This window comes from Brassica oleracea, chromosome C4 (assembly GCF_000695525.1).
Source record: "Brassica oleracea var. oleracea cultivar TO1000 chromosome C4, BOL, whole genome shotgun sequence".
In the NCBI taxonomy this organism is placed as follows: domain Eukaryota; kingdom Viridiplantae; phylum Streptophyta; class Magnoliopsida; order Brassicales; family Brassicaceae; genus Brassica; species Brassica oleracea.
The window spans coordinates 15,275,799-15,292,235 of record NC_027751.1 but is presented as its reverse complement, the minus strand read 5'-3'; the positions used below and the strand labels follow the sequence as shown (position 1 = coordinate 15,292,235).

At 41.2% G+C, this 16,437-nt stretch overlaps 1 protein-coding gene across 1 annotated transcript; it reads right to left on the bottom strand.

Annotated features, from left to right (window-relative positions):
* Nucleotides 1-9,810: 9,810 nt before the first annotated feature.
* Nucleotides 9,811-10,740, bottom strand: LOC106338229. Its single transcript, XM_013777257.1, has one exon. It carries the CDS (start codon nt 10,738-10,740, stop codon nt 9,811-9,813), a length of 930 nt encoding a protein of 309 aa, XP_013632711.1.
* Nucleotides 10,741-16,437: the final 5,697 nt, after the last annotated feature.

Genomic DNA, 16,437 nt, shown 5'->3' with positions numbered 1-16,437 from the left:
TACTTATTGATGACTACTCCCGATATATGTGGTCGATCCTTCTTGGAGAGAAAGGAGAGACATTTGAGAAGTTCAGAAAGTTTAAAGCAATAGTCGAACAAGAGACAGGAGCAACCATCACGATTTTCAGAAGTGATAGAGGAGGGGAATTCGTATCAAACGAGTTCCAATCTTTCTGTGAAACTAATGGAATCACGAGACAGCTCACAGCTCCCTACTCTCCACAGCAAAACGGTGTTGTGGAGCGACGAAACAGAACCCTTTTAGGTATGACTAGAAGCATCTTAAAACATATGAGTTTACCAAATTATCTATGGGGAGAAGCAGTAAGGCATGCAACATACATCATCAACAGAGTAGCCACACGTGTGCTAGTAGATAAGACACCGTATGAAGCTTACAAAGGAAGAAAACCAAGTCTTGCTCATGTTCGTGTGTTTGGCTGCGTCTCTTATGCTAAAGTTGAAAAAGGTCACCTACGAAAGTTAGATGACCGATCTCGGTTACTGATACATCTCGGCACAGAGCCAGGGTCTAAGGCGTATCGGTTACTTGATCCAATAACTAGAAAGGTAGTAGTAAGCAGAGATGTAATCTTTGATGAAAATAAAAGCTGGGATTGGAAGAACTGTGAGAAAGAAGATAGTATTGAGCCTCTCAGTGTTGAGGTCGGAGAATATGGAAACCATGGGCTTAATGAAAAAGATGAGTTGAATCCCGAGGAAGATAAAGGAGATGAGAGGGATGGCAGTAAAGCGATCATAACAGAGGGTCAACGTGAAACAGAGGATCATGAAACAGAGGATCTTGAGACAAAGGATCATGTTGAGAATGAAGGACAGGAGGAAGACGACGAAGAGTCCGGTGAGACGGGACTAAGACGCTCTCAAAGAGAGACTAGGAAGCCGAGCTACCTAGATGACTATATTCTTTTTGCAGAGATTGAAGGAGAACGCTTGCTGCTAAGTGTTAATGGCGAACCATGGAGTTTTGAAGAAGCAAAGGTAGAGAAAGTTTGGCGAGACGCTTGTGAAGACGAGATCGCATCAATTGAGAAGAACAAAACGTGGTCTCTGATTGATCTGCCCTCTGGAGCAAAAGCAATTGGTCTAAAGTGGATTTTCAAGGTGAAGCGTAACTCAGATGGGAGCATCAACAAATACAAAGCCCGATTGGTAGCAAAGGGATACATCCAGCGTCACGGTATTGACTTCGACGAGGTGTTTGCACCTGTCGCACGCATCGAAACAGTTCGGTTCATACTATCTCTAGCTGCTTCAAAAGGATGGGAGGTGCATCATCTAGATGTCAAGACCGCGTTTCTTCACGGTGACCTTAAGGAAGAGGTCTATGTTTCTCAACCGGAAGGCTTTGAAGTCAAAGGGCAAGAGGGCAAAGTATACAAGCTAAACAAAGCTCTCTACGGGTTGCGTCAAGCTCCAAGAGCATGGAACGAAAAGTTAAATAAAGTACTTGGAGATTTGAATTTTATTAAGTGCGCCAAGGAGCCAGCTCTACATCGACGACAAGACAAAGAACACCTTCTTCTCGTAGCAGTATATGTTGATGATCTCCTTGTAACAGGAACAAGCTTAGAGATGGTCATCGATTTTAAGAGAGGAATGTCTGCACGTTTCGAGATGAGTGACTTAGGAAAGCCCACATATTATCTAGGTATCGAGGTAAATCAACACGCTGGAGGATTACTTTAAAACAGGAGAGATATGCTAAGAAAATATTGGAGGAAACAAGAATGCAAGACTGTAACATGGTTCATGTTCCTATGGATCCAAGTTTGAATTTCTCTAAGGCGTGTGATGAAAAACGAGTGGATAAAAAAGAGTACAGAAGAAACGTCAGATGTCTCAGATACCTTTTACATACCAGACCCGATCTCTCTTATTCCGTTGGTGTAATGAGTAGATATATGGCTGAGCCAAGGACCTCGCACGAAGCAGCAATGAAACAGATTCTCCGTTACTTGCAGGGGACTCGTACGCATGGACTCACTTTCAAGAGAGGGAATAACTCGAAACTGAGTGGATGTAGTGACGCAAGCCACAATGTTGATAATGATGATGGTAGAAGTACAACCGGTCACGTTTTTTATTTTCTAGATTCGCCAATCACTTGGTGCTCTCAGAAGCAAGAAACAGTGGCTCTATCCTCTTGTGAAGCAGAGTTCATGGCAGCAACTGAGGCAGCAAAACAAGCCATTTGGCTTCAAGATCTTCTTAGTGAAATAATTGGTAAACCATGTGAAAGGGTGGTGATCTACATTGACAACAAATCTGCTATAGCCCTCACTAAGAATCCAGTGTTTCATGGTCGTAGCAAACATATTCATAGGCGATACCACTTCATCAGAGAATGCGTTGATAACAACTTGATCGAGGTTCATCACATCGCAGGAAGCGAGCAACGAGCAGATATATTAACAAAAGCACTCGCAAGGATTCGATTCAAAGAGATGAGGAGTTTAATTGGCGTTGAAGACTTGACAAGAAATGAATTCAAGCTTAAAGGGGAGAATGTTGGAATAAGCTTGAATTAGCTTAGAGAATAAGCTATCCTAATCCCACCGAGATATGGTTTACTAAGAGGATTAGGAAATATTTATAGATAAGCTTTAACTAGTAAGATTAGGAGATATCTATTCTTATAAATAGGAGTTGCAGAGTTGTTGCATCCCTTAAGAGTTTTGAGATTGTTAGAGAAAGAGCTTAAGGTTTTGAGAGGATTTTCCTTAAGATTAATAAGAGAGCAAATTCTTATTATTGTGATCTTGCATATACAATCGAGAAATTCAAACTATAGGGATATCATCGCCGAAGCCGATTAACTTGATCTTTTGTTTCCTTCTCTTTCTTGAAAACAACAATTTCACCACATCATTAGCTCTGGTGAACACTATCATGAACTGGTAGAGATCTCTCTTGGTTCAGAACAATACCGGTCAAGATATTCTTAGACTTGTGAATCAGGCTTAATCGTCTTCTTCACAGTCACACAAAAGAACTAAGCCGAAAAATGAAGTGGTCGTTTTGGGATTAGTTCAGTCGGTCTTGTAGCTGAGGCAGGCAAGCCAGCTCGGACAGTAGGCTATCCCATTTACATCTCGTTTAATACATGTAAAACGTACATTTAACCCCTTAACCAATTCAATTATGTAAGTCAAGGAAAACTTTTTCTTCCGTAACTGAATGTTGTTGCCAGAACTCACCAGGTACAAGAAAATGAACACTTTATAATGTTGAGACTAATACAGCTTAAGATTTAAAGAAACAAAAGAAAAGTTCAAAGATCAAGAATCTTTATAACAAGAATCCATATCTTGTTATATGACTTTCCATTCTCAGCTTAAGGTTTATCAACTCGAATCCATATCTTGTTATATGACTTTCCATTCTTTCAAGTCTTTAGCCTCCTTACAGTTCCTTGGCTCATTATCCTTTGATAGTAGAAGTCTCTCACATTCTTCTTTGGATCTTTGAAGAGCATAATCAACCAGATAGCTTGAGTGAACACTTTGACAACTTGATCTTCGCAGATGTCGAACAAGTTCTTCCGGTTAAACAGGTTGTTCCGCTTGAACATGTTGTTCCGCTCGAACAGGTTGATGTGGTTGAACAGATTGATGTTGATCTTCTATCACATCTTCATATGTGGTGTGATTATGATCATTATCGAAATCACCTTCATTAGTTGCCTCCGGTTTCGATATGATCATGATCATTATGATGACTATTATTCACCACCACGAGTCCTTCTTCCTTTCAGTATACTAAAATTTCCTTGGAACACTTATGGAACTTTAATCCTTTCATTATTTGATCAAGCTTCGTGTTCCAGGCTCGTGGAGCTTGCCTTAATCCGTATAAAGCCTTTCGAAGTTTGAAAACCTTATGTTCTTCTCCCTTCTTTTCAAATCCTTTAGGCTGAGATACGTACACATCTTTTGTCAATTCTCCATGTAAGAGCGTTGTCTTCATTTCCAAATGATGGATCTCCCATCCGTTTGCAGCAGCTAAACCGAATAGCAATCTGATCGTCTCTATACGAGCAACTGGTGCAAACACCTCTTCAAAGTCGATTCCATGTTCTTGAACATATCCTTTAGCCACGAGTCTTGACTTATACTTGTTGATTGAGCCATCTGCATTCCTTTTGATCTTAAAGATCCACTTGAGGCCAATGACATTTACTCCGACTGGTTTGTCTACTAGCACCCACGTCTCATTCTCCTCAATAGAATCAATCTCGTCTCTGCAAGCTTTTCTCCATTGAACAAGTTTGATGGCTTCTTGAAAGTTAATTGGTTCGTCATTGACTGCAAGAAGTAGAAACTCACACTCAATGTCGGCCAGTAATACGTAGTCGTCAAGATAGCTAGGACGAGTTGATTGATGTGTTGAGCGCCTAGGTTGTGGTTCGATTTGTTCAACGTCTGGATTGACTTAAATAGGTTCTGGTTGCTGCGCGTCAGTCTCTTCAGCAGCAAGTTCTTCCTGTTGAGTTCCAACTACGAATGGACCATGTTCGTCGTCTATTGTAGCACCCCATGACATCCTAAACTTACCAGGTTCTCTCTGTTCTTCCTTGTTAGCTCCCTTCCAATTCCAACACTCCTTCTCATCTTGAATCTCCGGCAACCCGTGTACCATCTGTTGTATCGCCATCGACCTTATAGTTTTGAAACTAATGTGTATGTGCCTAGCATGCCATCTCCAAGTATCTTCTTCTATTCTCGTGTGCAAACAGGCTGGTCTACCAACTTGAAGTTGCAACTTGTACAGCCGGTTAGGCGACCTTAACACTTTCGCCAGTAGTCTTCCATTAGGGTCTTCCAGTGTTAGGTAGTTATCCCTCATCCTAACATCACATCTTTCAGGGGCTTTCCCTCTTCCTATGTTTCCTCGACCACGATTCCAACCTCTACCTCTTCCTCTTGAGTTGTATGATTGATTGGAGTCCGTGTACAAAAGTTTCCCTTGTGGCTCTTGCGTATCTTCTTCCTGAATCCGTTCTTCATACGCCTTGAGTCTCCCAACAAAGTCTTCGGAAATCGTTTTATTCAGATCGAGAACTTGTTCAAGTGAGGCTATGATCTGAATATACTTACTTTGCGGTAAACTGTCCAGGAACTTCTTTACCAGCTTAGGTTCTGCCATCGCTTGACCTAACGCTGCGGATTTTGAGGCCAATTCTAATATCTTGCCCGAAAAGATATCTATTGAGTCTGTGTCTTTCATCCTTAGACGTTCAAACTCATTCATCAAGGTCTGAAGGCGAGCTTCCTTTACGTGTTCATCACCAAGATTTCTTGACTTCACGGCTTCCCAGATTTCTTTAGGGGAGTCGTGAAGGACCCTAGAATAGGAAAGGATCACTCAATCGGACTAAAGGATATGAACTCGCCAAAAGGGAGAACTGGTGGAATGAATGGTGACACAAGAGTGGTGGAAAGTCTCTTGATACTACCAAACTTCAGTTGTTGCTTGATATGACGCACAAGTCCAACAAAAGAAGGGTTTCTAAACGTTGTTTGATATGACGCACAAGTCCAACGAAATAGAGAATGTTTACTCGGAGATAAACTCACCAAGAAACAAAGAAATATTCTACAAAGAACAAAGAGATAAACTCATAAAAAGGGAAAAACTCATTGTGTTATTTCGTGGCTCTTAGGCCTTATTTTTAGGATTACAAGTTGTAGATATCCAAAAAAGAATCACTACAAGAAATCACTGAAACAGCTAAAGATTATTTTGTAACTAATGGGCCAAATCTGTTGCTAAATTTAGAAAGGCAACGGATCGCGACAGATTAAATCTTTGGCCTCAGCGCCGATCCTATCTGTAATTCGTAGCCAATCCGTAGGTCAATAGCGACAGAATAGAGACAACTGTTTTTGTAGCCAATAGCTAGAGATTAGCTATGACTTGATCTGTGACTTATTGTGACGATTTTAGCAACCCTTTTTATTGTAGCTATATATCAAATGTAGCCACGGATTTGGCTACGTATTACTTTTGGTTAGTTCTAGCTTTTGATTTGAGTTATCTGTAGCTAATACAATTTATAACTTTTTGAAAAACAATTTGTTGTCCAATATTTTTTAATTAGTGAGCAGAACTAAATATATTAACTAATAAATAAATAAAATTCTTTAAAATTGTGTTAACAAACATTAATAATGTAAGGTAGATTATAACAAGAAAATCAAAAACTGTCAAAGCTCACAGAGATCATTAAGCATGATACAAGTACAAAAAAAAGTTAACCCATAAAGAGAACAAAAAACAGAACCTAATGTTATCCAGATGCATATGATCATGTGTTAGGATTCGTGGATGGAGATGTTACAATATGCCTTCCGATTCTGCAATAAGAGAAGAGAGACAGAACCACAATTAGATACGGTAGGTTTGAAACAGAATTATAGGCTGTCAAACAGAGTAGACTGAGAGAGTACCTGTGAAATCAAGGATACGTTTTATGACTGGCTTGGCTGTGACTTATGGATGCCAGTAATATAGCTGTGGAGCAGCTTGTTGCTCAGGAAAACCTGACTCCTTCCGTTGCTTTGAACTCGAGCAAAGCCCCCTGGAACCGGACTTCTTTATCCAGTCGAGAGAGTCTTCTATAGAGATTACTTGACTCAGGTTCACGATCTGCAAAGAAGGGGCGCAATATCAATAACTGCCTAAGAAAATGGTTGAAATAAGATAGAAAATAATGGGCACATGATAAACAACCAATAATATCTAGGTCAAAATTTAAGCCATTTGAATCACTAACCGCAAGGGCAAGCAAATACAGGCATAATCCTTGGAACTATGGTACCTGTAAAACAAACACAATGGAAACTAACTGTTACTCTTATAGATCCAAAAAGGTTGAGACTTTAGGATTTAATCTTATTAAAAATATTTACAACTTACCAAGTGATTTAACTGCAATTGAGAAGATATTTATCGAGCTACTTCACTGGCAAGAAGACATCAAACTAGTTTGTTTGTTTGTGAGTTGGAACCTCCTCTTCGTGGTTGATGCTGGAGAATTGTTGTGAAACAACAATGGATTAAACTTATTTGGCAATTTTCTCCAGACGTTTGACTACAAAAGTACCATCACTTGTCAGTGGGGAAAACGTTAAGAGAACCATTGACATAAACCTGCAAACCAGAGATAAGAACAATCCTATTTGAGGACTAGTACAGAACAATCATTGGTCCCCAAACCGAAACCCTAATCCTACACTGACTCAAATCAAAACCATAAGCTAAAAAGCCCCAAATCGAAACCCTAATCCTACACTGACCCAAATCAAAACCCTAACACTGAAACTAATTGAAACCCTAATAGATGACTAATCTAGAACAATAAATAGCAGAAGAAGAAGAAGAAGAAGAAGAATAACTAGGGACAAATTGAAACCCTAATCTAAAATAAGTCGTGGAAGAAGAAGAACCAACCGGGAGATTTAACTCGGGTGGTCGTAGGCGATGACGATTCATGAGTAGTCCGGTGGAAGCCATGAGGGTTCTGGTCGGAGGAGAGAATGAGAAGGAGAGTCGGAGAGTCCGATAGAGAGACGTCGAGAGGGAGAGAGTTTTGATTTTTTTTTCTAAGTGTGGAGACTTGTTTGTACGGAGTTCAGTCGACTAGGTTGAAAGAACTCGAAAGTGGGATGAATAAAAACGTTTTATTAGATATGACCAAGAGGTTACAAGAGTGACAAAGAGTTATGGAGACAAGCCGGTGCTTCGGGAGCTAACCGGGAAGGTACAAAGCGGTGAGAGATAAAGAGATACTAAAACCCTAGATCTAGCCGTTCAGTGTGTGTGTCCAATATCCTCCCCTCCTTGTTGTTGCCTCCTTCTCTTTATAAGCTTTCCGTCCTTGTGTGCCCTAATCCGAATGTATCTTTTGGGCCTTATCCAAGTAGGCCGAGTAGATGGGCCTTCGAGGAGTCCCCTTGAGCCATATACTTTTAGTCGGCTTCGGCTTTATCGGCTAAAAGCACTCTGGGGCCGAGCCGATATATTTACTCGCCGAGCCGAGTAAATTCATCACTTAGCGGGCAAGACCTTGTTATTTGATGGGCCTTGTGGAGGGATATGATCCATCTCCTACAACGACGAAGATGAGGAGGGTTTCATGTACGGGTCAGTAGTTTTCCAACCTTGTTGATTAGATGATAATGATGGAATTTGATCTCTACTTAGTGGGTCAGATTTGTTCGGATAACAAGTTCTAGCGCAAGGTGTGCTCCGTCTTTCATCAGTCGAGTAGAAAAGATCACAGAAGCATGTCTACTCGGTCGTCCTAATGATCGTTACGCGTGTTTGGTCGCCCCTCGTCAATTAGGCAATGCTAAGTCATCAGAGTTGGTTCACCATTTGCTCGCCATTTTGGTGACATAAGACATATTCTAGTCGTCGAAGGAGTCAATTGTTGACTGTCTTTGAGAAGTCAGTCGTTGACTGTTTCGAGAGCAGAAGCCGATTTAGGTGTGAACCGGAGATTGATTTTGGTTTGACCGCAAACCGCAAACCGGTTTGACCGAGAAGCGGAACCGTCGCGAGTAGATTATTTGGCATGTAGATGGCCTTTGAGACCCATTTAGGCCTTTCTAGACTTAATGATTGCGTTTGGAAAGCGTGCCTCCGTCTTTACTATAAATAGGCCTCTTCCTTTCGCTTTCGTCATTCTTCTCTGCAAGCTCAGGTATCCAATTCTCTCTCCCTTCTCTCTACTTTTGTTTCTCTCTCTAGATTCGTTTCGGGTAAGTTAGGGCCTCGATTGTATGTGACTGGAAATACGGACGGAGTTTCCTTGCTGCTTCGACTACAGCCAGGGCCATCTTTTCTAGGGTCGGGTATCTGGTTTCCGGTCCGTTCATACGCATGCTTGTGTAGAAGATCGGTTTTTGCTCGCTACAGTCTTCCTTTATGAGAACGCTACTGACTGCTGCGGGAGAGACTGCGGCGTAAAGAGATAAGACATCCCCGACATCCGGCTTGGCGAGTACAGGCGGTGTAGTCAGATATTGTTTGAGTTGAGCAAATGCTTCTTCGCACTTCTCGTCCCAGATAAACTTCTTGTTCCCACGCAGGAGGTCGTAGAACGGTAGACACTTGTCAGTAGACTGAGAGATGAATCGATTGAGTGCGGCAATCCGGCCCGTGAGCCATTGGACTTCTCTGCTATTTTCAGACTTGGGAGGTCCAGGACTGCCGAGATCTGCTTTGGGTTGTCTTCGATCCCTCGTTGTGTTACAATGTAACCAAGGAACTCCCCTGAGGAAACTCTGAAAGTGCACTTTGCCGGGTTCAGTTTCATGCCGTACTTATTGAGGGTTTCGAAACAATCTCGTAGATGGCCGAGGTGGTCGGCGGCGTGTAGCAACTTAACGAGCATGTCGTCGATGTAAACTTCCATTGTGTCGCCGAGCTTATCTACGAACATTACGTTCACGAGTCGTTGGTAAGTTTCTCCCGCGTTTTTTAGGCCGAATGACATGACTTTATAACAGTAGGTTCCCCTATCTGTGATAACGGCCGTTTTCTCGCGATCGTCAGGATGCATCATGATCTGGTTGTATCCGGAGAATGCATCCATGAACGTGAGCATCTCGTTCCCAGCTGTGGATTTGACCATGCGGTCGATATTGGGAAGATGGTAGATGTCCTTCGGGCAAGCTTTATTTAGGTCAGTGAAGTCGACGCAGACGTGCCACTTCCCATTCTTCTTTTTGACCACCACTGGATTTGCTAACCATTCAGGGTAGCGTACCTCAGTGATTTAGCCGGCACCGAGTAACCGCTCGACTTCTTCGTTTACAGCCTTGGACCTGTCAGGACCTAGCTTACGTCTCTTCTGTCGGATGGGCTTGAAGGTGGGGTCAACGTTAAGTTCATGCATCGTTATAGCTGGATCGATTCCCTTCATATCCGACATGGACCATGCGAATGTAGATATGTTCTTCTTGAGGAAGTCAAGAATCGACTGTTGCATATCATCAGATAGATATGCGCCGATACGTGCGGTCCTGCTTGGGTATGTGGCGTCGATGGGTAACTCGAGAACTTCCTCCTTCTGAGGACAGACTTTGGCGATCGGGGGAGAGATAGAGTTGACGGGCAGAGAAGAGCGTTGGAGCTTAATAGTGGTGATCAATAGGTCTCGTGCGGCCGGCTGATCTCCTCGTAACGTCTTAATTGTTCTGTTTGTTCCCGGAAACTTGATGCACTGGTGAAAGGTGGATGGGACCGCCTGCATCGAGTGTATCCATGGGGTTCCAAGAATCGCATGGTAAGGCGCCTTCGTGCTTACGACAGCAAATTTGACCATTCGAGTAACTCCGCAGGCACATACTGGGAGACGGATCGTTCCTAGTATTGTTTCAGAAAAACCGTTGAATCCGGTTAACGTTCTGGTTGATGCCTTGATATCGTTGAGGTCGACGCCCATCATTTGGAGTGTTCCTCGAAAAATGAGGTCGACGGAGCTTCCGGTGTCGATGAGTACTTTTGTTACATCGTACTCTCCAATTCCTAGGACGACAAGAAGGGGGTCGTTATGGGGGATATGAATCCCAGCGGTGTCGTCAGGCGTGAAGGTTATAGGAGGGTGGTTTGGTGACTTAGTCGGCCACCTCTGCGATGTCGCGGCTTGCCGGCGGTAATCCTTGACAGAGCGAACAGAATTGCCGCAAGGAGGGGAGCCGCCCATGATGACGTTTAGTTGCAGGCTCGAGCGTGCCTTCTTGGAGTTTAAAATGGCGCGCAGATCAGCGGATGCGTTGTCGTCGTTATGCGACAACGTAGAGCTGTCTGGGACAACGTAGGGCTGTCTGGCGTCTTAATCCGTTCTAATTGCCTCCGGAGGTCTGTTGGCTTTGAGCGGTTGAGGAAAACGCGTATATCACACACGTTGGCATTGAGTTTATCTCGAAGGTCACTGCCCGAATGTTTCGGATGCTGTTCGGGGGGGGGGGATCGCTGGTCAGGACACGTCTGGACTTTCGTGCGTTAAGCGCCAGCCGAAGATCAGTACCTATGGGATCGTTAACGTCTTCAGGCCCGAGCTTTCGCTTGAGGATATCTCTCAAATATCCGGATGAAGGCGCGTCATCGTTTTCGTCGTCAGATGACAGAGCTTGTTGAGAAAGTATAACCTTTATGCGCCTGCGGTTTGTCGGCTGTTCTTCGTCGGCATAAGAGTCGTCGTTACCGTCATCCTTTGGAGCCTTATCCTCGTCTTGTTGCTGCTTCTCGTTTTGTCGGCCTTTGCCGGTCGCCTTGCGCTGGGTTCTTCTTTCCTCTTTTTTGCTCCAACTTTTGCCGTTTTTGGGCTTAGCTTTTAGAGGCTCGAATTTGAAGTCACTGCTGGCGAGAGACGAGAGATAGAGTGCGTATAGTGATTTGCACTCTGTCGTGTCGTGTCCTTTGACATCGTGATATTCGCAATGCTTGGTGAGGTCGACGGTTCTGGAAGGACCCGTTGTTAGGTCGGATTGGGTTACGCAGACAGCATTAGTTGGTTCGTCAGGCGAGTCAAGCTCTCTGACCCACTTGTTCCACCCCTCTCCTCGGACCACCATGGTCGAAATTGGCACATTGTTCTCGTTGACGATGTACATAAAGCCGTCTTTGCGGTTGTTTTTGTCGCTAGGGGGATGCTGACGCGGTTCAGCCCGAGTGTCGGCGGTTTTAGTCGCTGGAGTTTTTGTTGCGTTCATGCGTCTTGAAGCGAGGTGGTTGGGTTCTGGTATAAGTCCTCACGGAACTTGGAGCGGAACCACAAAGTGTTCATCAGGGCATCGATGGCGATGTCGTCTGGGATCGCGATCCTTGAGACTACTGCTTTGAACTTTTCCATGTAGTCGCGGAGGCTCTGATCTTTACTTTGGGACAGGTTCCATAGACAAGAAGCAGTAGCGGTGCGCTTTGTGAACATAATGTATGTCTTGAGGAATGCCGCTGATAGGTCGCGGAAACTACTGATCGAGTTCTCTTCAAGTTGAGAGAACCAGGTCAGGGCCTGCTCGTGGAGGGTTTCGACGAACAGTTGACAGTAGCCAGCGTCCTTTTCTTCGTCGGAGAGACGAGCCCGCGCCATCGCGATGTTGAAAGCTTTCATGTGTTCGACTGGGTCTCCCCCGGGCTTGTACTCCGGAAGTCACAGCTTCTCTATCTTTCGGAGTTGTACAAGACTTGTTAGTGTTTTGTGCATTAATGAAAAATTTAGGCTAAAAATGAATTGGAGCCAAAACCCAAAATATTTTTGGAGCCAATTTTTGGAGCCAGATCTTATGGAGGGAAGTATAATTGGAAGTAAATATTTATCCTCTTGTAATCCGTAAAACTATAAATTTCATATTTCAAAGTGTAACCCCTAAAACTGTAACCCCTACGATACTCATCCTTGTCCTTCTTGATAGACCAATGATAGCATTTCTTCATTTTTCAATCATGTGATTCCTTTTATCAATTTTACATGTGTTATGATTGTAGTATAGTTTCTATTTAAGTTTAAAATTTAAATATAAGTTTAGTGTTCATTTATAGCTTAGAGAATAAAATAAGAGATTTAGGGTATATGGTGTATATGGAATATAGGGTTTGGGTTTAAACTTCATTTCTTGTTCATGATTGAAGTGTTTAATAATAATTAAATTTAACTAAATTCTAAACTCTAGAATATAAATACTTCGAGTAGTTTTGTTGATCAGAATATTAGTTAATAAATATTTCTTAGAAGACATAAAATTATAAATCTTACGTTGTAATTAGCTAAGTGAATGTAGTTTATTATATAGTTTTGAATCATGATCGATGCTTTTATTATTGTTTATTTTTTTTTAATCTTTAATATTTGAAATAGAAAGATTAATTGAGTTTCTTTTTTACATATTTTTAATGTAAAACGTCAAAAGAACAACCATGATATATATTTACTAGTTTTCTTAACTAAGATAATAAGCAGTCATTTGGACTTGACATAGTATTTTGTATGAATCGCGCTATTGTCTTTACGACACTTTTCCATCAAATTAGATAGATTTCTCATATCGTTATTTAGTGATAAATTTCTAAGGGAACATAAACATTTAGCAACAACAATAATTATGGCCATCTATTACAAGTAAGGAAAATTGTTGGCGACAACTTGTCCATAGCTGATATGTAGTTATTTAGCAACAACATAACCACAGAACCAATTCCAAGCTAAATTGCTACAGACAGCGACAGTTTAGCGACAAAATTACTAAAATTTTGTTTTGTTGCCATCTTTCGCTATTTTCGTAGCTAATTATCATGGCTATAGATATGCCTTAGCCATTCCGTAGCTAACTTTGACAATTCTCGTAGTGAATTTGCTAAAAACATGACATTGAAAATAGAAATAAAGATTTGACTAAATAAAGTTTTTGACTGAAACTTGGACTGTTTCTTGATATAGCCACGACCAGGACTTTGAAAAGTGAAGAATATGCTCATGATATGGGCCAAGAAATGTCTCTTTAAATTCTGGTCGAAATCCACCTTTTTTCCTTAGCTATTTTTTATCGCTTTCTCCATTTGACCCAAACAAGTCTGTTTTTTATTCTTTTTGTAAACCATCAAGCCCAAGACTTTTTTGGACATTTAGAACATGAATAATCACCTTTGGCATGATTGAATTGGTCATTGGTTCATCAGAAAGAAGGTTAGCAATTTCTAACTTCTCGGGTGGTCTGAATTCGCGAGAACTGAAGATCACATGATTTGTAAATGGCATAACTGTCACATATGAACTCCGTGTGATCTGATTCTTCTTCGAGGAGCTCCATAATTGAGTTGAGAACATTCTCCAAGTGATTTCATGCGTAGAAGCCTCATGGTTTGGAAGATATGGGTCAAAAAATGAACATATATATTTACTGTTTTCCATGATCAAGCCATGCATGTCTGTTTTGCCCGGTGCGCTACCGAAGGGCACATCATTCTCTCCCTCTTGAAAAGGATTTGACCTCAAATCCATTTTATCTGTATCAAAAGAAAATAAATCAGGAAAAATGAATCTAAAGAACATGTAAAATATAGTTAAAGAAAATTTTGGAAAGAAACTTCCTTGGAGTTTTGAAGTTGTTTTCCTCAATTACTTCCATCTCCAAATCTCAAACTTATAAGCACGATATCTTTTTCTGCTCCTCACACCTCTTGGAGACTGATCCTGTTTATCCTGGACACTCAAAACAAACATTAAAATACCAGGATCATATGTGCAAGACAAGTACTTGTTCAGATCAGAAACCAAAGTTTCTTTCCCTAGAACATGTAGCACACGTTTCAGATCATCATGAAGCCTATCAAAGTAAGTGTTGTACACCAGAATGGTGTCAAGGCACGTGATAGAACAGTTACTAAAGAACAAATTCAAAACATGTGCAAGTGTCTCAGATTTAGAACACAAAAGATCAATTTCAAACCGAGAATTACTTATCCAAGGATCATCACTTTTATCAAAGAAGGTGTTGTAAATCAGAATGCTTTCAAGACATGAATTATCATAGGACATTTTCAAAACGTGCCTAATATGATCAGAATTAGAATACAAAAGTTCAAGATCAGATTTCAAAACAGAACCACAACAAAAATCGATTTTAGCTCTAAGTGATTTCTGTTCCAGCAAAGTCTTAACCATAAATTCGTCCAAGGCACAAGTGGATGCAAACAAGTTACCACTGCATATCTATAACAACTCAGATTAAAGCTATTTTCTTTGAAGACAAATGAATCAAACGAATTTCTAGCACAAAAATCAGGTTGTTGCAAATCAAGCTCAGGAGACTCTTCAAAATGATCAAAACATTTGCTATGTTTCAAGAACTGATCAAAACTCAAAAAAAATCCAGAATTGATGTCATTTTCATGTTGAAAACATTTTTGATCAAGAAGTTCATCATGTTCAAACACTTTAAAATAATTAAACATGTTTTCAAAAACAGAATCTGAAACACGAAATTTTTTAACCTTGTCAAAACCAAAACGTTTCACATCTTGAGAACTGATCTTAACACACATTTCAGACAGAAAATTAATCAAATCAAGTTTCTCACAGTGCTCCTGAATGTATGTGGTCAAAGGCGTAGGAGTTGTGCCTGGATCAAAACAAAGATGATTCTCCATGTTGATGGATGTCATGCTTGGTGCTTTCTCATCAAAGGTAGGACCAAGTTCGTCTTCCTCATTAAAGATGGGACCTAGGCCATCGTCCAAGGGTTTCATAGTATCAAGAAGCGGTCCTTGATGTGGGTAGTCGAATGGCTTTTCCTCAAAATCCTGTGAAAATAGAACAAGACTACTCGGATGCTCCGGTTGCAAAAAGGTTAGTTCTGCAATAGTCTGTTCTTTATCAAACATAAAATCAGGTTCTGGAAAAAGAAGATCACAATTATCCTCACAAATCATCAAACTTTCAATCATCTCTTCATCATACTCATAAAAAATTAGTAAAGAATCTGAAAAATCTTTTAGATCTTCAAGGTTGTTTTCAGATTTTTTCATTGATGAATAAGGATGGCTTAGCTACAGGTGCACGGGTGGTTGTGCTCTTCTTATGGATCTTACTGACGTCCTTGAGGGCTTTCACCACACCCTCCACAAGGTTGTCACAAAACTCTCGGACTTCAAACTGACTGAAAAACCTTCTTTGGTCAGCTTCAGACATCTTAACCTGAAAATGCTTAACACAAAAGGTTAACAGATAAAAATAATCCTCACACTCTCAAGTGTTTATCCTCACCCACACACATGTTTCTCTCGGATTTTAGTGTTCACACAAGAGTTTCCTCTCAAAGTTCTAAGAGAACAAATCAAGTAACCCAATGGAATCGCCAAGCAACAAGGGATGAACACAAGATAGAAAGATAAGAGAACTGATTTGTGAAATCCGTATCAACCACTCCAAGGCTGGATTTCTCCTTAGCCAGCAGGATTTCTCTTTCACCACCTAGCCACTAATCGAACATTTGATTTTTTTTTTGTCTTTTTTTTATATAGATCTCTGTCTTTTTTTTTTGATAGACCTATTTTTTTTTATATAGAAGAATGGCGATAGGTAAGGTAGTGGCCCGGATTTAAGATAGAAAGAAGAAGAAGTGTTTAGAAAATGAAAGATGAGAAGATGGATAGATAGTACCGGTTGAGTGGCTCTGATACCACTTGAAGGACCCTAGGATAGGGAAGGATCACTATCCGACTAAGGGATATGAACTCGCAAAAAGGGAGAACTGGTGGAATGAATGGTGACACAAGAGGGGCGGGAAGTCTCTTGATACTACCAGACTTCAATTAATGCTTGATATGACGCACAAGTCCAACAAAAGAAGAGTTTCTAAACGTTGCTTGATATGACGCACAAGTCCAACGAAATAGAGAATGT

Bases quoted from the DNA above. Each gene is read 5' to 3' on its own strand.
- LOC106338229 (XM_013777257.1), bottom strand. From the start codon at position 10,740: ATGGGCGGCTCCCCTCCTTGCGGCAATTCTGTTCGCTCTGTCAAGGAT.